The 25139-nt window shown below is 39.4% G+C and overlaps 1 protein-coding gene across 2 annotated transcripts in view; it reads right to left on the bottom strand.

Annotated features, from left to right (window-relative positions):
* Nucleotides 1-25139, bottom strand: part of UGGT2 (UDP-glucose glycoprotein glucosyltransferase 2) — a 190340-nt gene that overhangs the window by 23444 nt on the left and 141757 nt on the right. The window contains exons 26-33 of one of the 2 annotated variants that reach the window (XM_032315026.1): nt 22582-22661; nt 18936-19119; nt 13861-14019; nt 13456-13541; nt 11676-11760; nt 6298-6383; nt 4390-4488; nt 2619-2703 (exon numbers count right to left, since the gene is read on the bottom strand). In XM_032315026.1, the coding sequence (XP_032170917.1) occupies nt 2619-2703; nt 4390-4488; nt 6298-6383; nt 11676-11760; nt 13456-13541; nt 13861-14019; nt 18936-19119; nt 22582-22661 (864 nt within the window). Of the gene's footprint in view, nt 1-2618; nt 2704-4389; nt 4551-6297; nt 6384-11675; nt 11761-13455; nt 13542-13860; nt 14020-18935; nt 19120-22581; nt 22662-25139 lie in introns of those variants that run through there. The other variant, XM_032315029.1, reaches the window with a different exon arrangement.

The following is a 25139-nucleotide window of genomic DNA, read 5'->3' as shown; positions in this document are numbered from 1 at the left end:
CTGACTGGCTACACAGGTGTTTCAACTTCGTAAAAATTCATCAAAGCTGCACACTTACAATTTGTGCACATTGTACCTCACTGAAAAGTTTCAAAAAGATGAGCATTTTGAGAGAAAGGAAGGAAATTCCCCAAAGAAGGAAAATATCATTTCAGATATGCGATTACTTCTGGCCACGCGGCAGAGGAAGAACATATACAGACACGGAACACATTTCTACGGGACAGGCTCATGCCTGCTGAGAGAATCTTCGGACGGAGCTATCTCAGTTTCTGCAGAATTAATCCCTGTGTGCAGTGTTCGCCTAATAGGATAACATCAAAAACTTGGTAACAAACTAGCATGACTTGTTTATATTTATGGGCTCTTTTTCAGTTGTTTATCTGCTCCTAAATGAGCACGTGAGGCATCACTCTTGGTGGTGGCGGCGGGAGAGGCTGTGACATAGGGTTAAGCACCTGGGCTCCGAGGACGGAATGCTTGGGGTCAGATCTCAGCTATGTTCCTAAGTAGCTGTTTGATCTCAGGCCTGGGCTTTAAAAGACAAATCTTGCTTAAAGAAAGGTTGGGCCCTTTGCCCAGGGGTCCTGGGAGGTAACCTCTGCCCTCGTACTGTCCTGCCTGGCGCCACACCAAAGAGTCGATGCCAGCAGTGGGACGTACAGCTGGGGCTCTGAGCCACAGGTATCAGCTGTGAGGTATGGCTGTGCTAAACCCAAACTGGCAGGATAATGGCTCTCAGTTCTTTGAGTTCTTCTAGTCAGCCTCCGAACCTGAGGGGGAGCTTGGATACCTCCTAGCTGTACAGGCTGGGAGGTTATATAATTTCTGAGTCTTGGTTTTCCGGGAATAGACCTTTATGGAGAGCAACAACATACGAAAAGCTCTCAGCCACGTGCTGGCAACAGGCATACAAACATGGCTGGCCATGCTTATTTCTGCTTTTACCCTTGGTTTTGGATTAGAGGAGGAGAAAGCCTTTGAAGTGCTACTGAATGAGACCTGAACTTACATGAAATCTGATGAATCTGTCACGAGAATAGGGACACATGGGGTACACTCTGTGGCAGGGGCGGGAGGCTGAGTAAAGGGTAAGAGCGGTTGACCATCTGAACACGTCTCCAGACGCACGGCGCCATTTTGCGTACAGTACCCAAACCAGCCCCACAGCAACAGCGCGCTGCACCAAGACAGAAGAGCCTTTTTGTTCTCAGAACCATCCAGCTATTTCCTAGGGTGCAGTTTTCATATTCTCCGATACCACCGTCCCAGCCTATCTTCGTAAAATTAGGACAATCTAATTCTTTTTATTGACAATCTGTAGATGTCTTTCACTGCCAAATTTTATTTAATTATATTCATTACCATGAAAAACCACTCATCTTGCTGATTTTGAATTTAGTTAAAAATAAACCATCCCCTTCTGTCCTTTTAAACACTTTTTTTTCCTCATATACTTTTTAAAAAAAATTTTTAATTCTTTTCAGTGTAATAGCATTCATTGCTTTTGCACCACACCCAGTGCTCCATGCAATCCGTGCCCTCTATACTACCCACCACCTGGTTCCCCCAACCTCCCACCCCCGCGCCTTCAAAACCCTCAGATTGTTTTTCAGAGTTCATAGTCTCTCATGGTTCACCTCCCCTTCCAATTTCCCTCAACTCCTTTCTCCTCCAAGCTATTCCTTATGCTCCACAAATAAGTGAAACCATATGAAAATTGACTCTCTCTGCTTGACTTATTTCACTCAGCATAATCTCTTCTAGTCCCATCCATGTTGCTACAAAAGTTGGGTATTCGTCCTTTCTGATGGAGGCATAATTCTCCATAGTGTATATGGACCACATCTTCCTTATCCATTCGTCTGCTGAGGGGTTCTTTCCCACAGTTTGGCAACCGTGGCCATTCCTGCTATAAACATTGGGGTACAGATGGCCCTTCTTTTTACTACATCTGTATCTTTGGGGTAAATACCCAGTAGTGCAATTGCACGGTCATAGGGAAGCTCTATTTTTAATTTCTTGAGGAATCTCCACACTGTTCTCCAAAGTGGCTGCACCAACTTGCATTCCCACCAACAGTGTGAGAGGGTTCCCCTTTCTCCACATCCCCTCCAACACATGTTGTTTCCTGTCTTGCTAATTTTGGCCATTCTAACTGGTATAAGGTGGTATCTCAATGTGGTTTTAATTTGAATCTCCCTGATGGCTAGTGATGATGAACATTTTTTCATGTGTCTGATAGCCATTTGTATGTCTTCACTGGACAAGTGTCTGTTCATATCTTCTGCCCATTTTTTTAATATGATTGTCTGTTTTGGGTGTGTTGAGTTTGAGGAGTTCTTTATAGATCCTGGATATCAACCTTTTGTCTGTACTGTCATTTGCAAATATTTTCTCCCATTCCATGGGTTGCCTCTTTGCTTTTAAACACTTCTTTAAATAAAAACAGCATAGAATTTTTCTTAAGATAAAAGAATAGTGAATACCAAAGTTTTAAAATTGATTAAAAATAGTAATTTCAAAAGACTCATTCTGAAATTATGTGAACTTATGATATAAAGAATTTACTCTTCAAACATTGAACTATTTTATAATAAAAAGATTAACGTACTTACTTTAAATGTTGGTGAGAGATAATTTTTTAGAAACCAGAATTTCACAGGTGTTTTGGTGTTACGTAAAACAGAAAGCATCATAATTCTGTATAAAATAGGAATGTTAAACCCAGTAAGTTAATATCAATAGGAGTTCACTCTGTTTTTCCTAAGGCTTTTAATTATTACACACACACACAAAGACACAAACACAATTACTTAAAGATATTAAGCTTTCACTCTGAATTATGGAGAAACAGACTGAAGTACCTTCACAAATTATGGTTCCTCATCAAGTATGTAATGTATAAGGATACATACACACACACCCCACATAGAATAAATCAGTTGCTTTTTGTTTTTTCCAGTTGACTCTGAAATAGCCTTGTTTAGTTGAACTACCTTCTCATCTCTACTCTATTACTATGTCATTAATACCAGGTGTACAAAACTGCAGGAATTGAATAATCTCCATTAGTAAGTTCACCGGACAAACCATTTGTCTTGCTGTGCTAGATCTCTAACCAGGGAAGATACAGATGTATCTAAATGTCCATATTAAAATGCCAAGACATATTCAAATAGTTTTGAGAAATTCTCTGATACCCTTCTATAAAAAAGGTTAAAAAAATAGCCCTTTGTAGTTAGGAATTAAGCTTTCCTCCTCTTACCCCACCCGTCTTTTTTATAAAATAAGGTATTTCCTCACCAGAAAAGGGAAATTTACTACATATACTTTCTCTCACATCATATTGTTACAACATATGTTCATTTCCTAGCCATAGAGAATACCAATATTCCAAATCAATCAAACTCATGGAATTTAACTGTATTTTAAAAATATACTGCTTGGGGTACCTGGGTGGCTCAGTCAATTAAGCATCCAACTCCTGATTTCAGTGCAGGTCATGATTTTGGGGTCATGGGATCAAGCCCCACACTGGGCTCCATGCCCAGTGTGGAGCCTGTTTCAGATTCTCTCTTTCCCTTTCCCTCTGCCCCTCCCTTGCTCATGTTCTCTAAATGAATGGATAAAATCCTAAAAAAAAAAATATATTTATATTTTAAAAATATATATTTATATTTATATAAATATATATATTTATATACACACACACATATATATATAGGTGCCTGGGTGACTCAGTCGGTTAAGCCGCTGCCTTCAGCTCAGGTCATGATCCCAGTCCTGGGATCAAGTCCTGCAAGGGACTCCTTGCTCGGCGGGGACTTCTCCCTCTGCATGCTCTGCCTGCTGCTCCCCCTGCTTGTGTGTGTGTTCTTTCTCTCTCTGACAAATCAATAAAATCTTTAAAAAAAAAAAATGTATATATATATATATCGTTCTCATAATTTTAGGTTATATATATATATATACTGTTCTCATAATTTTAGGTAATCTCAGGGTTGTGAGATAAGTTCCGTGCTCAGCGGGGAGTCTGCTTGAGAGTCTCTCCCTCCCCCCCCCACTCCTCCCCATACTTGCTCATGCTTGCTCACTCTCCTCTCTCAAATTAATTAATTAATAATCTTTAAAAAGAAAGAAAAAAGCAAGGTACAGAACAAACGCTGTTACTACTTAAGTAAAAAGTTAAAAATGAAGAAAATGTATTTGCTTATCTACCTATGTCTTTGGCGAGCTATGAAAACACTGGTTTCCTATTGGAAGGAGACTGGGTAATAAGAAAACAGGTGGATTGTTTCACTGTTCGCTCTTTTGTTCTTCTGAACTCTTGAAATTCTTTTTGAACCATGTACTATTTACAGAGCATTAGATAAAAAATATACCTACCTTAAAAAGCGTTCATATAAATGGCCAGAAGCAACTGAAAATATGTTTAGAACATCTGCTTCCTTTTTGTCTTTTTCTTTATGCAACCTTCTTGTGAAACTTGAATAAGAGAGTATTGACAGCTTCTTAATATGGATTTGTAAACTTTACATACCTAAATACTAAATTTAATACGCAATAAAATTAGGAAAGCCTCTCAAAATAAGCCCCATCTCATACACAAAATGACTGGCTCTTTCATTTGGGGTATTTATAATGTATAATTTTTTTCTTCCTGGGTATAAATTTTATTTAATTAAATTTTTATTTTTATATGCACAGATATTTAGAATGACTAAAATTTGGAAAAGAATAAACTATAATCACTAGAGATATATTTTGCCAAACAGGAATTTTTATGACAGTATTTTTCAAATCTTTTCTTATTGTAATCTCCCAAATAAGAAAAATACAGTTGATACTCCCAAGTTATGATTAAACTTAAGATAAGAAAGTGAAAGCATTATATTATACACAGTATTTATGTGTCCGGAGGAGTTACCATCCCCAACGTGGTCCTTCTCCTTTCCCAACACAGCAGTATTTGCTTCTGGTACTTTCTGTACAGCAAGTGGCTGTTCTACAGTTTGACGATCACCTATATTCATTTTTGGCTCCACCTTCTGGTTTTAATGGAAGCCAATGGACAAATACCTTTAAAATGCCCACATTCTGCTTCATTATCCTGTCAAACATACTACTCTCCAAATGATCTCAAAATGAGAGGGTCTGAGCCCTTGTCAATCAGTAACAGTTCAATGCACGTAAAGGAAGAGGAACACCATTCTTACCAAACAAGAAGTCTACTACAGAAAAAGAGGCATAAACTGCGCACAATCCCAAATGCTGGGAGCGCTTCGGATTGGCAAAATAAAATCTGCCTAGGTTGTTGGATCTATCTGGCCTCAAGTTTCTATTTCTTACCTTCAGTTAAGATTATCACTGGTTCTCCATCATAACTCAAATGAAGCCCAGATCTCTGAGATGCACTTCAGAGTTCTCCACAATGTAGATCTATAGCAGACAGCTTTTGTGTTTCCTCACCTAACATCCTTTATGCTTCTAGTAACACTAACCTAGTATTTGGCGGGGGGGTGGGGGGCATTGCTTCTCCACTTTCATTCTGTGAGATCTAGGTGGGATGGGCCCCCTCACTGGCTCCAGAGGTAGGCATATGGACCAAGCATACAGTTACAGTGACCCCCATTTGGGACAAATGGCTAACAAGTGGACCAGTGAGTCAGCCCCGGGACTTTACGGAAAGAAGCAATCTCTTCCCACTGGAGATGGCAAACTACTTCTTCTAAAACTTCATCTGAAAATGAAGGAGGCCGGAGACTAGAACGGAGACATGGAGGAAGAGTCTCTGGACCACAACACCTGAATGCCCAAAGCCAGCTCTGCTCCTGGACTCAATACACGTGAGCCAATCAGTCCTGCTTTGATTAATACAGGCCTCAACCTAATTTATAGATTCCCTATTATATTCAGTGTCCAGGGTCTCTGCTAAGCTGGGATATTTTCTGTTCCTGTGAACATACTCAATCTTTTTGACTTCACACTTTCACTCCCATCTCCAGTTCTGAGATCTTATCCCTCCTTTGGAGCCCCTCTTAACCACACACTTCTCCAAGGCATCTTGTCAGAGGTTTCTCCTCACTAGATACAGCCTTTTGCTCCCAGGGTTTGCAGAGCACCTTACTCTCAGCTGCCCCACAGCTCCGGTTTCCTAGTCTGTTTTATTAACATTTTATGTATCAATCTCATCCCACGAGAGAGGACCAATGCTTTACTTAAATGTGTGCCTGCCATATACAAGATTCCTGATGGATCTATGCTTCTAGGTTAAAAAAATTCACTGGTAATTACCTTTTAATGGAATCCCACATTCCTTTTTTCTTTTCGTCTTTATCAGTAAGGATATCCTCCTTAATTTTGTCTGGCTTCTTTTGTACCTAGATAACACAGTAAAGGAAAGTCTTAGAACTGTGCAGCTTTAAATATTACGCTGTGTGGTTAAAAAATGAAACACCCAGGGCACGGTGACTCCTGTGACTCTAAGGTGCAGGGACAGAGCCAGGGAAGTATGACATTACGGACACAATCTGGTTTCAGTCATCAGGTCAGCTTCCTGTTGGTAGTTCTTCTTGTGGTTACCTCCACAGTGCCAAGTAATACGCTTATACTTGTATTTACTGATTTATCAACTTCAGAGATTATCTACTAAGCATATCTGGAACCACAGGCTTTAGATATTTTTCATTCTTTGTGATGAGAGACAAGCTGCTCACTTCTATCACTCTTCCTCACTGTCTGGAAGTTTTGGCAGTAATAACATTAGTTCTATGCAGTGTCTTTGTAGCTTCAAATAATAGTTAAATATATATTTTTTTGTACCAACAACTTCACGTTTCTCTTATATACTCTGTAAGATAAGGATACTAATAATATTTCTACCTTTACCCTCCGCCTCCTGCCTTACATTAGCTCAACTTTTACTTTAGCATTGTAAATACAGATAATATCTACATTTGCTTTGGTAAAACCTAATTATAGCTTCGGCATTTTGCTATGTTTATTCTACGACTTGAAAGTCAGTAGATAGTGCTTACTGTGACAATGTAAATATTATTCACTCAAGAGTCTGCGAGGCCACCAGCACTGGATTACCTCTGTGTAGTGACAGTAACATGACCACTGTGCCCCTCAGGGAGGCTCCTGTATTTCAGATAAATATTGCTCTCTTGCATTCCTCCAACAGAAAAATATTTTTTCTTGGAATTTTATTGCATTTATTTTTTTCTTGTGGTGTGGTAAATTTCTTCTTTGCCATGTTAGCTCGTGTTTTCCAGTTTATTACTCATGTTCATCATGTGGAATTCCTGTCTTCTTGAAGATATTTTTCTTGGAGCTCAACAACTAACTGCCTATTTCTTTCAATGCTTGCTTTGCATTGGTTTTCAGATTAATATCACAATTTCTGAAAATACCTATCTTCCTCTTTCTTGGTCTTCACTGTCACTGTGAGGGCAAACACCTTCAATAAAGGGTATGAAAATCATTTTTCTAAATCTTCACCCTTCAGAAGATAACTTTGTCTTTACATTTGATTAGGAATTTGGCTACAGAATCCTAGCTTCAAAGTAATTCTCAGAACAATAAAGGCTTTGTTTTACTGTCTTGGAAAAGCCATCTTGGAAACAAAAAGTCTGATGCTAGTGTTAGTGACATTGTATGGCTGTGACCTGCTTTTTTTCCTTGATAGTTATTAGGGTCTCATGGGTCCCATTTTTTTACTCATGCTAATCTGTGGACCCTTTTGGCATGAATATTTTTTTCTTTCCTTATCTGTGAAATATCTTCTCTCCATTTTCTGTTCTTTCTCTGTGGAATTCCTATTCGTGGGTTGCTAGGGTTGATGGGCTGATCCTTAATGTTATCTTTTCTGCTCCCCTTGTTCTATGTTATTGTGAGAGATGGAAAGTGGGGAGATAGAAATGTGTTATTAAAATCAGCTGAAAGACGTAAGTGGTTGGGCTGCAGAAGGTCTGACTCAGGTAGGGCATGATTACCACCCTCAAAGATTTGGTGGCTATAGTCAAAGAGTTCAATCTGTTGTGTACTACAGACCAACAACTCAAATTAGGACCAATACACAGAGTGAAAAAATTCAGTTCAAGAGAAGTTAAGCAGCTTTTCAATGGTCAAAATAGCTCAAAGATGGAATGTTCTTTCATACTCCTAGCCTGGCAGAAATGGGATTTCTCTCATGTTTACAGGACTAGGATAAAACTTCCTGGAATACTGTTCCTACAGGGTGTGGGCTTGAGTTAGTATCTGAAGTAGCTGGTCTGGGTTTCATGGGGTTTTTCATCTGAAATGGCCAGAAGGAAATGTATTCCAGGAGAGACTGTGTTACTATTGAGAAAGAAAATCAAGGTCAATACAGGAGAAAGAGAATCAAAGATAAATGTAAGTAACATGTATAACTATCACAGAATAAAGAACAGAGATGATTAGGAACAGGGTATGATGTGGGAATGCAAGGTAAAATTTGGTGATACAGTAGTTTAGAACCTGGCCAATATGTAAGGTGTGATCTTAGAAACTACAACCACATAGTATTTCCTAATTATCCTTGGAAATTAATTTATACTTTACCACATTGTAGACAGAGAATATACTCTGTACAATTTCATTCTTCTGAAAGTTACTGTAACTTTCAACCAAATGTAAAGTTAACTTTTAATCAACATTTTCTGTGTATTTGAAAAACTGCTCTTTTGGTGTTAGTGTGTGTTGTGTTCTAAATGTGTCTAGGTCAGAATTTTTAATCTGTTCACATCTTCTCTATCTCTTGATTTTTTGGTCAGCTTGTCATATCAGGTACTGAGAGATGGGTGTTAAAAATATCCCAGGGACACCTGGGTTGCTCAGTTGGTTAAGCGTCTGACTCTTGATTTCAGCTCAGGTCATAATCTCAGAGACTGAGCCCTGGATCAGGCTCCATGCTCAGTGGGGATCTGGCTTGAGATTCTCTCCCTCTGGCTCTCCCCACAACTCTTGCACATGTGCTCCCTCTCAAATAAATAAAAAAAGTCTTTAAAAAAATATCCCAGCATGACAGAAAATTTCTCTTTGAAATTCTCTTTCTGCCTCATATATGTAAAATGACTTTATCTTTAGTAATGTTATCTGTCTTGTGTAATATCTCTGGTATTATTTAGCTATGCAAATTTTCTTTAGCTTAGTACTGGCCTAGAATACTACTGCCAACCTTGAGTTTTATTTTCATCTTCACACTAAAGTTGTGTTCTTATGTATTAGGTGTTCTTTCTGGAAACAACATATAGCTGTAATTAAAAAGACAAAAACCCATTAGGACAATCTTTGTCTTTTAATTAGAACATTTAGTCCATTTATATTTAATGTAATTGAGTGAAATTCTAACTTATTATTTTGTGCTTCCTTTATATCCCATATATTCTGCTTTCTTTTTTCTTATTCCATTTACATTAATTTATTTTATTCCATTTTTCCTCTTCATTATGGCATTAATAGTTTGTTTCTATGCTTTTAGTGGTTATCTTAAAAGTTAAATTTATATTTGTCTTTAAGTCTAAGAGTAATCATTACCCTTGCTCTGGTCAGTATAAGATTTCATACATAATTGAAAACAATAGTGTTTATCTTACAGCTTAAATGTTATTGTTATATTTTTTAATGTCATTTATTTTAAAATCCTCCCAAGATCTTACAATTGTTTTATATATTCACTGTTCATAGAATTAGCCACACATTTACCATTTTCTTCTCTCTTCATTCTTTTAAAACTCAAATGTTTCCTCTGAGATAATTTTTTTTTTTTCTGTCTGAAGTACTTCTCCTTTAGTGTAAGTGTGCTAGTGACAAATTCAGTTTTTTTCATTTGTCTGAAAATATTTTATGTTTCCTCTTGAAAGATATCTTTTCAGGGTAAATTATTCAAGGCTGGCATTCCTTTTTCCGTTCAGTGTTTTTAAATATCATTCCAGAACCTTCTGGCTTTCATTTTTTTTTTTTTCCTGGCTTTCATTCTTACTGAGAAATCAACAATCAGACTATCTATAGCTCTTTGAAGGTAATGTTTCCTTTTCCTTCTGATTACTCTAAAGATTTCTCTTTCCTTTGGTTTTCTGCAGTTTTATCAGAATATAGGTGTGAATTTTCTTTTAATTATCTTGCTCATTAATCACTGGACTTCTTGAATATGTAAACTGGTATCTTTCATCAATTCATGAAAACTCTCGGTCATTATTCCTTCAAATATTAAACGTACCTCTTTTTTAATGTGAGTATAGTTGACACACAATGTCACATTTACCTCATCCTCTTCCATCTTTGCCTGGAACTCCATTTAAAATTATATTAATTATTCAATACTCACAAAGCACTTTACAAACTGAACTATCTTATCGTTGTAACAGACATGTAAGGTAGGTTCCATTATTAACAACAATTTAAATAGATGAGGAAAATGAGACAGAAAGGAGCTAAGCAATCTGTCCGAGGTCATGCAGCTAGAAAGTGATGGAGCCAGGTTAAGTGCAAATACCAAATCTTTAATTTCTCACTCTACTTTCTATGCCTTTTATGGTCTCTGCTGCATTATCCTTTTTTAAATGTCCCTGTTGCATTAGGAATACTATCTTCCAATTCATTAATTCTCTCTTTAGACATGTAAAAGTCATCCAATGAATTTTTAATTTGGGTTACTGTATCACTCAGTTTCAAAAGTTCTACTTTAAAAAAATCAGATATGCACTTTTTATAGTTTTCTGTTCCTTGCAATTGTTTTCAAGCTTGTCTTTTATTTCTTTAAATATCGTACACACAGTTGTTTCAGAGTCAATAATTCTAATACAGAGAGTGTGTATGTGTCTGCTTTCTGTTGTTTCTGCTGGTTTTCTCTGTTTTGGGATAGAATCTTATTCCAGATATACAGATGTTTCTGCCAAACGCCTGCACAACCTCTTCAATCTGGAACTAATCTAGTGCAAATTCAAGGTTCAGGGGTTTCCTGGATACTTGCACAAAACAAATTTGGGTTAAAAGACTGGGAATAATTTACTAGGGTTCATCTTTACCCTATAGCCAGCTTATTGCCAAGAGGATCTTCTAACAGACTACCCACTTTATATGGTTGTAGGGTTTTACTTTCTGTCCCAATCACCCTGCAAATTAAATCAAAAGTTCAGGTGTACCAGGATGGACAAATGTTCTCAGGACAAGAGAGGCTTCTGTGCTTGCTTACTTCACTACGTTCTTATTTTCCTTTTAATTTTGGTTTTATATTTCCTTGTTATCCTTATTATTTTGTTACTGCTTTTGTCATTTTTGTCATTGCTTTTAAGACGTTTCAAAAACATCACTTACCATCACTTTTTCATTTCAGGGCTAACTTTTCAACCTGTATTCCTGATCTCATCTCTAGGGCCTAATTTGTAACACTACCTGGCTATGGATACAGTAGATCTAACAGACACATCCTAACTTAGAAAAAGTTGTTCCATTTCTTCTATCTTCAAACTTTCTGCCTTCCCTTCATGAACTTAATCTTCTTCTTCCTTTCATGCCAGAGTTCCAATATAACTTTTTGGGTAGTAAGATTGTGAAATTAGTTGTAAAATAATATTAACCAATTAAGAGTAAAAAAAGATAATTCTTAATACTAAGAACAAAATAGCAAGAGCTTCTGCCTCACACACTTGTACTTCCAGTATTTTGCTCTTGAAGCTGTTTATCACAACAATGACATCTCCCTGGTCTGGCTCAGAGTCAGTTCCTTCATGCCTAAAAGCAGAAAAACATGTAGATGTCCACAATCAGCTCCAGAAAAGACATGTAATTATGATGGTATAAATAACAGAATAAATTCATTTTGTGAAAAATATAAACCTAACATCACTGTGTTTATATATTTGTTGTTTTCTGCATTTAAGATATAACACACTATAATTTTCAGAATTACCCAGTTTTAACCTAGTACAAATTAAAATTGTATAAAAGTAATTAATGAAATTGAATATTGCCTAACCACTAAGCAATCCCAAATTAATGCTTATCTTTGCTGCTATATACCAAGATTACAAAAGTCAAATCTATCATATGTCTTTGATATATTACAGTAATTAATATGAAATGCTTTTGAGACTTTAAAATAAGTTGTTATATATCATAATTGAAGGAATTCTATACTGTCAACAACTTTTTAATATTCAGCAGTCATTTTCAAACACCAAAATTTGAAGTGTATGTTAAACCTGTAAGACCGAAAATGTGTCTTGCACATTTGCAAGCATCACTTGAATCATTTGCTGCATCACTTGAATATTTATATTTTATATTATAATGTAGTTCATTGTCTAATTTTCAAAACTGCATAAACAAATCAAATATGACAGCTCTGACTGTCATGATACCCTTCTATGTAAAGGAAAATACATAAAATACTGTTCAAAACATTTACGATAAAGTTGAATATTGTCAAAGAGGGAATGCAATCAGAGGTCAAATTAGTAGGTACTTTGAGGTTAGTCAGATTCATAACACACACTGAACACTTTCCTAAAATGAAGATCGGAGGGGTTATATGACTATGCTGACTAACACATGCCTTTGACTCCCTCTTTCTCCCAATTCCCCAGCTGGAGCGGTTAAACCAAAGTAGAAGGCACAGCCACTCCCATCAATTACCGCTAGGAAATGGAAAGGGTTCCAACTTACGTACTAGAAATGGCAAATTTCTTAAACTGTTCAAGAGCTTCCAGTCATAAATGTTACTCAAGGACAGCAGCAACTTTAGCCATTGAATCCATTGTCCAGTGAGAGCGGGGTAGGGCCCACTCACACACATTGTAGTGAGACCCACACAAGATCTAAAGCAAACTCCTTCCATCCAACCAGATGGTAGAGGTAGTAGCGAGGAAGACTCTTACTCTATTTCAGGCATCATTTCAAGCACTTTAGAGATGTTGGCTCATTTGACCCATACAATCGCCCTCTGAGGCAAGTAAAATTATTATCCTAGATCCCAACAGCCCAGGTAGTCTGGATCTTCCCAACTGCACTATTTGATCTTTCTAAGTAAAGCTCAGAAACTAAAACTCATTGCACACGTAAGTACAGTCACAACTTAGATGAAGAGAATAAACTAATCAAGCAAGCAGAGGACAAGGACTTCACTTAGAATTACTGCCAGAAAAAATGGGAGAATTCAAATAATTTTACATACTCAATGAGATGTGAGAGAAGATCGTATCTCAGTAAAAGCTATTTACCAAAATGAAAGGATTCACTACATCTCAGGAAGTATTATTATTATTTTTTAAAAAGGACGCATACCTGTTTTTCTGGAAATTCTAAATAGAAAAAATAATTCAAAGTTTTGGAGAGAAAAAATAAACCACCCTGCCTCTCATTTCTTAGCCAAAACATTAAAAACCTAATTTGCACATGAAAAATTTTGAAGTGGTTTATATCACTCACCCAACTATTTGATAAATATCTTCAGATTTCCCTTCACGTAATTTCAGTATCCAAGCACCTGGGTTCGCTTTTAATTGAAAATATCCCTTTCAGAATGAGAAAAATATGTTATAGGACTAAAACATCCAACTGTTCAAAAGTGATTCTACATGAACAACTCAAGAGAGTGTTAACTAACTGGACTGAATAAATTCTATACATGAATTCCAAAAAGGAGATTTGCCAATATCATGAAAGTATGATTCCCTCCATTTTTATTACCTTATTTAAGGATTCAATTTTGTTTTCTGGGAGCTGTTCAGCAACAGCAGAATGAAATCGATTTCCTTATTATCACGAGAACTTAAGAGGATTTCACCAAAACATGTAATTAAATACAATCAATTAAGTATTTCTAATACTTACGAGATTGGCCATCACTATTGTATCAACCAGAACAGGTTTATTTTTTGTGCCAAGTGTAAACTGCAGGCCCCGAGGAGGCTGTTCTGTCATTGTATCGAAGCAATGTCCTTCCAGTAGCAGATACTCTAGTTCATATTCTGCTGTAACAGTTCTCTCAATCTATGGGAAAACAGGTCATTGCTTTTGGTATCAGTAACTCTCATAATTCAAATTTTGTAATAAATAAGTAGAACTCTTTTAATATTGGCCAATATATTGTGGGGGCAACATCAAGTCTTTTATATGAGTGACTTAATAGTCGAGTCAATTTCTTAAAGACCAAAACTCATAATAAGTTTTTTTTTTTAATTTCCTGCGACATCAGCTCTACTCAAGCCTCATGATCTGTGCACCAGAATCACAGGCAGGAAGAGCTCATGGAGTTGCAGTATTTGAAGATCTCTTCAAGGCAGAGTGAGATGGGAAATCCCTCAGAGAATCTGCTTCATTGGCTGTCACCCCAGAGCCCCTTCCAATCTGGCAAGAAAGCCAACTTATCATCATCCATCACCTCTCTTGTAATTAAAATAAAAAAAAAATGCACTCAAAATAGAACATGCTCATCAAAATAATTTGCAAATAAAAAATGTGGAAAAGAGGAAAAGCAGCAATCACTTAGACTAAACATTCCTGTACAATCAACACACTGATTTCTTTTTCTCTTTTCCATAAATATTTTTCTAAGAAAGTATAACCTGCTTTTTCATTAAATACAGCTTTCTGTGAACATGTCCCTGTCTCTACAAACACCCTTTTAAATGGCTGGGCATTCCAATTGTTTCCAGATTTTCCTCTACTGCAAATGTTAGAATATTTTAGGGATAACACCTTTTCTCTACTTCATAGGAAAAACACAAGCAGACAGGAGAATAAATCAAATGATAAGTAATTTTTACATAATTTGGTAATTTTGTTGAGCAGGTAAGACAGTATATCTGTCTTACATAATTTGGTAATTTTGTTGAGCAGGTAAGACAGTATATCTTATTTCATTATGGGCTCCTGACACTTTAAATGTGTTTAGGATATAAAGTATTTGAAAATATTCTATACTCTATAGCTGCTTTTCTTTGTAATCACCACAGAAACAATGTTAACACTTGTGTGTAGCATTCCTCTTTAACTCCAGTTCTTAAGAACAAGAAAGAAGTACCTTCTTTGACAACAGTGCTTGTTTCAACTTTAGTTGGGTTCTGAATCAGCTGTTGAACTCTAGTAATGAGCTTCGTACACTTCACTGACCTGTGTCCCCAGCGCTCACAGCATCATGCATGGATGGAAACATTCACGTGGGATAGTTTCAGAATGTGAGAATATTACAAATGAGAAAAAAGCTGTAGAGCTTTTCTAGCTCATTCCTTCATTTTACAGATAAGGGAAATGTACCCCACAGTGGGTGTGAAGCTTAAATATTTTTCTTCATGAGATATAAGGGCAGAGTTCAAGTATGTTCAATCAGGTTGTGACTTAAAAAACCTTTATTTCATATTAACGTGAAACTTTCTCTCATCCCTAGAGTTGTAGAACAGACATCAATTCTGTGGACTGACTCAAACCACAACACCAAAAATAGCTAATTCATTTTTCTTTTTCTTTTTAAAAGATTTTTATTTATTTATTTGACAGACAGAGAACACAAGTAGGCAGAGGCAGGCAGATAGAGGGGAAGGGAAGCAGGCCCCCTGCTGAGCAGAGAGCCCGATGTGGGACTCGATCCCAGGACCCTGAGATCATGACCTGAGCCGAAGGCAGCGGCTTAACCCACTGAGCCACCCAGGCGCCTGCTAATTCATTTTTCAAAGAGTTTTTTTCTAGTGAAAATATTTTAAGTTTATTGATAATTTCATAAAGGTAATTTGTTAAATCCATTCCTATTCTCAAGGTTTATTTTTAGCAAGGATGGGAATTTGTGATTTTTTTGTGATGTTTACATCTCCTTTACATATTACCTGTTCTAAATCTTACCTGTTGATAGGAGACATGGATTTAATACCTTTCAAATAGAACTTTGGGTACATATTAATATTTCTAATAGAAGTGTTTATTGTATTGTTATATGGTTAAATTGTACAGAAGTTAGTTTCTTTCTTTAAAAGAAGTGTAAGTTTAATTAAAAAGATCATCATTTCGGTTTACAATTATCTATGGCACTAAAATAGGAATTCTTTAACAATTACATTGGCAGTGGGCGTCTAGATTATGGCTGACCCTCGAACAGCACAGATTTGAACTACAGAGACCTAATATCTGTGGGGTTTTTTTTTGAAACAGTACAGTACTGTAAATGTATTTTCTCTTCTTTGTAAGAATTTTTATGGTTTCTCCAGCTTACTTAAAGAATTTAAAAAATTAGGAATTTACTAAGAGTACAATATGTAATATATAAAACAAAAAAGACTATTGATTGACTGCTTATGTTATTAGTAAGGCTTCTTGTTAACAGCAAGCTATCAGTAGTTAAGTTTTGGGGAAGACAAAAGTTATACATGAGTTTTTGACTACTGTGGGGGAGGGGTCAGTGGCCCTGGCCCCCATGTTGTTTAAGATTCGACCATACTGCATTTCAGAAGCAGCTAATCAAGTTTTCTGTGACTTCCTTTTTAGTACAGCCACATCCCCTTGTCCTTCAACAACCTTTTATTCCTCACTCCCTCCTCCCTGGTAAACATCCATGAGTACTTCAGGTGTTTTGAGATCTTTCAGATCTAGGCTGTGATGGAACACAACCGAGGGGTACCTGGACGCGGTCCTCACGACAAGCTCGGCGAAGAACCACCTCTGAACTCCAGGTGGAAGGGCTCATCTCCCTCTAGCCACTTCTGTCCCCCTTAATTATGGCATTGATGCCAGTTGTGCCATAAACCGTGTGAACAAAGTCCCGGTAAGGGAGAGTTTTTCTCCATCACATTTTTTAGGTGTTGATGTGATGTCCAGGGATTGGACGCACCAAGGGAGGACTTGCCTGAGAGTGTGTCACAAACCTCTCATACTGAGCCTCAGTTTTTCAGCGTGCACCTTCCTTTGGACCTACAAAGCCTTCTTTCTACCCCAAGTGTTTCCACTTGGTTCGTTCCTGGTCTTCCAGGACCATGGCGGTAATATTCTAAGTATGTACAGAACATAGTGGAAGAGAAGAGCCTTGGAAGTAGTTAATTTTGCAGCTGTGAGAACTTGCAATTTCCTTCCATTTATTCATATGATCTATGCAGACAGAAAGAATTCTCTATGGTCTTCTAAAATAAACAGAAGTACTGTTCATTTACAGAGCTTCTAGGGGCGCCTGGTGAGCTCAGGTGGTAAAGCACCCAACTCCTGATCTTGGGGTTGCGGGCTCGGGCTCCACGCTGGGCGTAAAGACCACGTCAATAAATAGTGAGCTTCTAAAAAGACACCAGTACCTGTTCCCTACAGCAAACAATGGTCAGTACATCTCCATTAACTGCTTAATAGCTGCCGAAATTTTCACCACAGACTCAATCTAAATCTTTTCTAAGCTATGTTAACTCTCCCACCACAAACTTTTTACATTTGGGTGGAATCTGTACATCTCTTTGACTGGTATAGGCCACTGAACTCTCTGAATGAGGGATCCAGGAGGTCCTTTAGGGAGTCGGCTGATTTAAGAGAAAATAGGACTTTTTACTTCTTGCCAAATTCCTTTCTGAATTTTCCCTCCTGGATTTTATTACTTTTCTGCCTTCCTATTCTTTTTCTTTTTTTTTTTTAAAAGACTATATTTATTTATTTGACAGAGAGAGAGATCACAAGTAGGCAGAGAGTCAGGCAGAGAGAAAGAGAGAGAGAGGGAAGCAGGTTCCCCGCTGAGCAGAAAGCCTGATGCGGGGCTCGATCCCAGGACCCTGAGACCATGATCTGAGCTGAAGGCAGAGGCTTTAATCCACTGAGCCACCCAGGCACCTCTGCCTTCCTATTCTTTCCCTGGATGTGCAGGGCTCATGTCTGGCGATGGCTACGGCTGAGTTTTAGGTCCTTCTCTGCAGCCGGGGGCTGTGTTCCACCCAAGGGACAAGAAAGCACACAGTCTACTCCAGTGTCTCAGAAGAAACATGCCTTGAAGGAGAATCTTTAGACAAAGTTAGTGCATGAGAAACAAACACGGGGAGTAATCTCAACCAAATCAGCAGCAGTAAATGTTTGTACCTCGGTAGGTCAAGGCAGAAAGAGGCATGAAGAGGACACTGAGGAGGAGGGCCTTGGTCTCTCTTCTGATCTCTCTAGGTGAGCTCTTCTAAAATGCTTCTGTTGTTTGGGGTTTCTGAATACAGTGTTTTGAAAGACTTGTATTTTAAAACAGCCTCCTCCCCCTTTTAGGGCGGTGGGCTGAATGCAGCAGGCAGGGTAGAGAAGGCCCCTCATTTCCTGGCAGAGGATCATCAGGCAGGGATGGAGACGGAGGCAATGATGGAAGGGGATAGGGTGGAGGGAGGGGTAGGGATGGGAGGGAGATGGGGTAGGGGTGGAGCGGGTAGGGGTGAAGGGGAGTGGGGGTGGGGATGGAGTGCAGTGGGGTAGAGGGCGGGTAGGGAGAGCAGGGGGTTGGGAAGCAGTGCGCAGCCTCCAGCTCTGAGTGAGCACTGTTCCCTGCCTTCTCCCTGGCCGGGCTGCTTCCCCTGGCCATGAGCTGCGGCGCAAAACAGAGCTTGAGATACAACTGCTCTTTTCAGAGTTAAAAACCAAATTTCAGGGCAAAACAGGGTATTTCCGGTGTTGTCCTAAGCTGCTGTGTTTCCGGCTCCGTATTCTCTACATTGTCCATCTTTAGAGGAGCTCCTGAGAACCCGGGGCCGTAGCCACAAAGCCGGCAAGAACATCTAGGAACCTGGGAAATTCGACAGGCTGAATTTGGAAAAGTCAGGGAAACTCAAAAATCAAAGGGAAGACCAGATCAGGAGCTAGAGCCATAAGGAAGCCAATTCTGGGAGCAGCCGCAGCATGACCTCGCGCTTGCTGCGGTTACAGGGGCTAAGAATCAACCCCATTCCTCTCTCCTGACAGAACTTGACGAGACCACTTACATCCTTGAGGTGAATGTTGTCAAGGTCACAGTTGCTGTGTACTGTTTCAACCAACCAGCCTTCGGGAGTAATCATGTTGAGGGTGAGAAGGGGGGCTTCAGGGATATCCAAGAATGTCGCCACGGGTCCAGTAATGCCATCAGCCACCAACACCAGCTCTGGCTCCAGAACAAAACGATAGAAGCTGTCAAAAGAACATAAATAAAAATACGTACGATGATCAAAATTCAGATTTCTTCTGTTTAAAATATTTAAAAATTGAAAATGGCTTAAAAAACATGACCAAAAGTCTCAAGTTTAAAAAAAAACCAAAACTAAAACATAGTATACTGGAAGAGTTAATGCCTGGAAATGGCAGACAATTCCCTAAGATTACATATGCCCTTGGTGATTGTTTCTTTTTTTTTTTTTTTTTTTAAAGATTTTATTTATTTATTTGAGAGAGAGACAGTGAGAGAGAGCATGAGCGAGGAGAAGGTGAGAGAGAGAAGCAGACTCCCCGTGGAGCTGGGAGCCTGATGCGGGACTTGATCCCGGGACTCCGGGATCATGACCTGAGCCGAAAGCAGTTGTCCAACCAACTGAGCCACCCAGGCGTCCCTTGGTGATTGTTTCTTAACGCACATGATTAGATTACCATATATTGACTCAGGTCGGTTCTGCTAGTTTCTGATCTGTATTTGCTCACTAATCCTTCAGATTTGAGCATGGTCCACTTGCCAGCCATTTTACTGGATCTTAGCAGCACTCATCATAGGAAGAGAAATGATAACCAGAAAGCAATTAAACTCAAGCAAATTAGAATTCTGGTAAAAGTTCAGTTAAATAATGCTAAAGACTGGCAGAAATAAAATAACTTCTTTGGGAGCATATCTTGTTCAAGTTACTAAAGTTTTAAGTAAAATATTAAAATGAAGATTAAAAAACAAAAAACAAAAAACCCCAGACAGGACTGAGTTGAAGCCAGCAGCTTATTAACAGAGCTCTAGTGTATTTTGCCCTTATCACCTAGTTAGGAATTAGATCTGTTATTTAGAATCATGACTTCTGCTATTTGGAGACAGCAGTCAAGGGGTCGGCTGCGCTGGAGTTAGCTCCGGGCTGGGCTGGGAGGGAACCCACTTCCAGGCCGGTATGGCTCCCCTCCAGGGCCACTGGAAAAAGGACTGCGACTGATCACTGGTGGCTGGCAGCAGACTGCCGTCGGGTCCCTGCCACCGGGGCCCCTCCATGTTGCTGGGTCAGAGAAGCACGTGAGAGCAAGACATGGAGAATGTGCAACCCACAAGCCGCAGTCTTTGATAACCTAGTTAGTTGCCCAAGAAACTTTCCATTACATTGGCCACGTGCATTCCGTGAGAAGCGAATCACTAACAGTGGCCCAAGCTCTAGGAGCAGCCGCAGAGCGGATGAACCCCAGGACACCATGATCACTGGCAGCCGTGTCCGACGCTGCCGACTACAGGCAGCGGAGTGAAGGAGACACGGGCCAGAGAACGCGTGGACGAAACGAGTACTTGGGATCGCCCAGTGCGGCGGAAATGCCATTGAGTCGGCTGCTGCCGACAGCCAAGTCTGTGACTTAGTAAAAACAATCCGGCAGCAGAGAGGAAGTTCAAGGCAAGCTGCAGGGGGAGGTACAGTGCAGGGGGGAGCAGTGTGTGTTTGCGTGCGTGTGTATGAGTAATCTGCGAAGAATCTGAGAAGAGAAAGAACGCAGAAGAGGAGGAAAAGTCAGGGCTCCCGGGGAGAGGAAACGAAGAGAGTTTATTTCTCTTTTTAAGTTGGGTAAACTCAGGAAGGAAAGGGCTGGCAGAGAGGTTAAAGATACGGAGCAAAGGGACTGTGTGATAAAGGCAGGCTCCAGAACACGTGGGAAGCAAGAGCTCAAGCAGAAAGAGAGGGTTGGCAAGAGGAGAGAGAGCACCCCCTTCCGCTGCCCCAGTGGGAACAAGCTGGGGGTTTTGGAGGGGATGGGAATAGGGGCATGGGGGAGCCTGGTGGTGGGTCCTAAGGAGGGCGCGGACTGCATGGGGCACTGGGTGTGGTGCATAAACAATGAATGCTGGAACACTGAAAAAATAAAGTGGAACAAAAAGAGATAAACATTTAAAAAGAGAAAAAAAGTAAAGGGCTGGGGACCAGTGGTATCTCGTTTGCTTGGCAGATGCTACCGAGCCAATAATGCTCCTCTGAGCTGCCAGTTCCAAACCCGTTTCACAGTGTTTGTGCCGCGCAGCCTCATTAGCCACTCGAAGCCTTAAGGGTCACACCATGTTAGAGAGGTCAAATTCTTTCCCTCCTACCAGATTGCGCTTGCTTATGTTCAATATTCTTACTCTTTATTATATAACCCAAAGCTTTATAGAGATACTATGGAGAGCTCTACTTGTATGACTAAAACTTCTCTACTCACAGAGCTAACCGACCTCTCAGTTAGTGGCCAAAAGAAGATGACAGCTTTTGTTTGGGTTTGAGACATGATATAATCTCAAATACAAGAGATAAATGAGAAGTCAGAGAACAATGTGCATAAGACATGACGACAGGAGTCTCAGGAAAGGAACGAACGTTCCCTATACTTTCATCTAAATTCTTGACATTTCCCATTTTATTGCTTTCCAAATATTAAAAATATTCGCCATGTTTAAAATATCTGCTCAAGGCAATAATCTCTGCTATGTTTCCCAATGATAACAAATACAATTTAATAAGTAAACAAGGGATTAGGTGAATGCAACTTTCTTGTCTTGTGTTTGCATATATTCTTTCAGAGCTACATAATTACGCTATACAAAGAAAAGCACATTAGCAAGCCTTTTTTCTGTCCCATGACACCTGAAGGATACTGTATATTCCTCTCAGTAAGAGTGGCTCAAAATGATAGTGATTCTGATCCTGAAAGAGGAGGAAGGGTCTATTTCTGTCCCAACTTGAGAGACAATGTTATTTCAACCGTACAGTATTAATGTGGAATGTCGGCTTACAATAAGCATTTTCTATATTAATGAAATAGTATTTTATACTATTTACATCCCAATACTTCCAAATAATGAGATGATATCCTAAAGATCATTTTGATAATTCAGCTCTGAAGTATTGAAAATATAGCTGAACAGGGATGCCTGGAGGGCTCAGTCGGTTAAGCATCTTTGTTCGGCTCAGGTCATGTTCCCAGGATCCTGGGATTGAGCCCTGCATTGTGCTCCCTGCTCAACACAGGAGTCGGCTCCTTCTACTCCTTCTGCCTGCTCCCTCCCTCTGCCCATGCCCAGCTCTCCCAAATACATAAAATCTTTACAAACAAAAAAAGGAAATTACAGCTAAATCAAAAATGGTTGGATTCCACTTTATTTTCCTCTTGTGTATTTCCAAATAGGTATTCCTAGATCACATTTCCAAAAATACCCACCGACAAACAGCAGTCCTTGTAAATTCTACAATTAGACTGGATCAATTTTACTGCTTAGGTTATTTTAATTTTATATCAGTTAAGGTTAATAAATTATCTTTGATCTTCCGTCTATTTCAATTAAGCATCTTATAAAGAAAAAAACCAGACCCAGTAACTATGGTCCTTTATTTATTTATTTTGTCTTAGCATTTGCAAAGCTTTTGAAATGAAATGACATTCGCTTAGACTCACCTCTTTAAAGGGGCTTCTGAAAGCTTACCCCTACAGTTCATGAACAATTTTATCTTCATGTTGATAATCTTGCCAAGTACCTGTTTGGAAAAAATTTCCCATATTTGATATTAAGTAATCTTTTTTCTAACATTTATTAGGCATTTACTATGTACTAGGCACTGCATTCGCACTTGAGATTCATTATCTCATGTGATCCTCACAACAGCCTTCACAGGTTGATACCTTTACAGCTGAGACACAGAGAGATGTAGTAATTTGCCCCAGATCACACAGCAAGTCATGGCAGAGGTCAGATTTGAATCCAAACAGCGAGTTTCATGGCTCAAGGGTTACACTGCCTCCCTTTGCCTGATGTGACTTTCTTTCATGGTATCCACATTTCTAAATTTTTTTAGCATTACAGGACAAGTGAAGAAATTGCTAGAAGCATGATGTGCAAACACAGAGTGACGGCCTCCCAGCAACAATGGCGAGTCCATTCGGAATTCCATCCACATGGTAGAGATGTAGGAAGTTCCTGGCTAGATACGGGTGAAAGACTCTCTTTTTATTTCCCCGGGGGCATATGACACAGGAGGACTATTAATTTTGGTAGTCGCTATCTCTAGGAAGGCAAGTCAACACAGATTTGAAAGATATTAGACAACAAAGGACATAGGTAAAGAGAGGGGGAAAAACAGGTGCATGGAACAGAACGGATGCAGGCTTGAGGAGGACTTAGAATAGACAAAGGCTTGCCGAGCACTGATTCCCATTCTATCACTCTTCACACCTGCTACGATGGAGGTTGCTGAGCCACTGTTTTTGCCAAGTGTTAAATGAGACACTATCCAGTTCTTTCAATAAATTCATTTATGTTTTATACCACAAATTTTTTTATAGTAAGAAATAATAAATTACGTGAGGTGCTGAGGTGCTCAGAAAGAATGTTATTATTTTCAATCACGTAACCTGGGATCCAATCCCATATTTTATTTCATTATTATTATTATTTTTAAAGATTTATTTATTTGAAAGAGAGAGCAAGCGAGAGTGAGCACAAGCAGGGTGAGGAGCAGAGGGAGGAGCAGGGTCCCCGCTGAGCAGGAAGCCCGATGTGGGACCCGATCCTGGAACCCCGGGATCATGAACCAAGCTGAAGGCAAACGCTTAACTAACTGAGCCACCAAGGCATCCTCAATCCTGTATTTTATATTTCTGTATAATCTCATATTCTTATTCCTAAATTCTATCCTTACATAAAAACTTCAGAGGTAAGCAATGTTTTTTTCTGAGTAACGACTCCATGGAAACGGGGTATGTGTACACTGTAATGTATCAATCTAGCTCCACTCCTTACAGGGATGATTACTGATTGCTGTTTTCTTAAAGAATAATCTGAATAGTGTGTCTCCAGAAGTTCAAGTGTGAAGGTGTACAAATGGTAAAAGAAAGAACAGGGGTAAGTAAACCAATATGGAACTGTTCGCCCTGATTATACACTGAATAAAGACTTGCCAAAATTATTTGTCCAAACAATTGTAAGAGCTATTGATAATCCCTTTGTCCATCATGACTTGGTAGGGCAAACTCATTTGAGAGAAACTGCAGGTTGAAATTCCGCCAGCATGTCTACCCGTATGACCCAGCTTGATCCCTCCCATCGTCCAGCAGACTTAATGCCTAATTATTTTTGCCTGTTTCCAAAAGTGAGCCCAACTGTCAGAGGACAAATGGTTTCCACTTCTGAGAATGTTTTTTTAAATGTATCTTTAAAAAAAGCATGGAGCAATTTCAAATAGGAGTACACCACAATTTTGAACATCACTAGAAGAAATATATAGATTTCCAGCATAACGAGCTTTTGTGATTTACCCACCAAAAGCTGCATCACAACATGAACATCACAAGGTTTCAGTATAATGAAAAGGCACATAATGTCCTTTCAGAGTCAGCTAGCTCACCTCAGCGTTCCTTCTCTCTGCTTTCTCAATGAATGAACATTCACTCAGCTTTATGCCCAGGGTCCTCCCCACACATCCCCCGGTGTCCGGGTGCAGCCACATGATGGGTTATGTTCTGGCCCGTGACATGGAACCAGATGAATATACCCTTGTGCCCTCCTGCCTGCTCGCAGAAACACCGAGGTGACGTGGAGGAGCCTAGCAAGTGATCTCAGATCACGAGACAAGAGGAGCTTCCCGAGGATGACTGAGCCACCAGACAAAAGTCACCTGTGTCCTCACGCTGTGGAGCTGCCTTTACTCCAGGTGGCTCACGTGTGGACTGTGAGATGAGAAATAAATTCCAGTCTTGAAGCCACCGTTCCTGTGGCCAGACTTCCTGAACACAGCCTTCACTCACTGTCCAGCTATCATTACTTATTAGATCACCGGCTTCTCCAGAAGCCATTCTTTAGAACTGGAGACAGGAAGAGGGGAATTAGGCAGCTGCCATGTTGTGGGGCACTCACATGACCTCTTCTTTCTGTGTGTGAGGAGAGAAAGGGATCTCTCTCCCTTCCTCTTCTGTGAGGCTATAAATCCTATTGGATTAGGACCCATGCCATAAAACCT

Source organism: Mustela erminea, chromosome 15 (assembly GCF_009829155.1).
Source record: "Mustela erminea isolate mMusErm1 chromosome 15, mMusErm1.Pri, whole genome shotgun sequence".
NCBI classification, from domain to species: domain Eukaryota; kingdom Metazoa; phylum Chordata; class Mammalia; order Carnivora; family Mustelidae; genus Mustela; species Mustela erminea.
The sequence above is the reverse complement of the archived record's forward strand: the minus strand, read 5'-3'. Positions and strand labels throughout refer to the sequence as shown.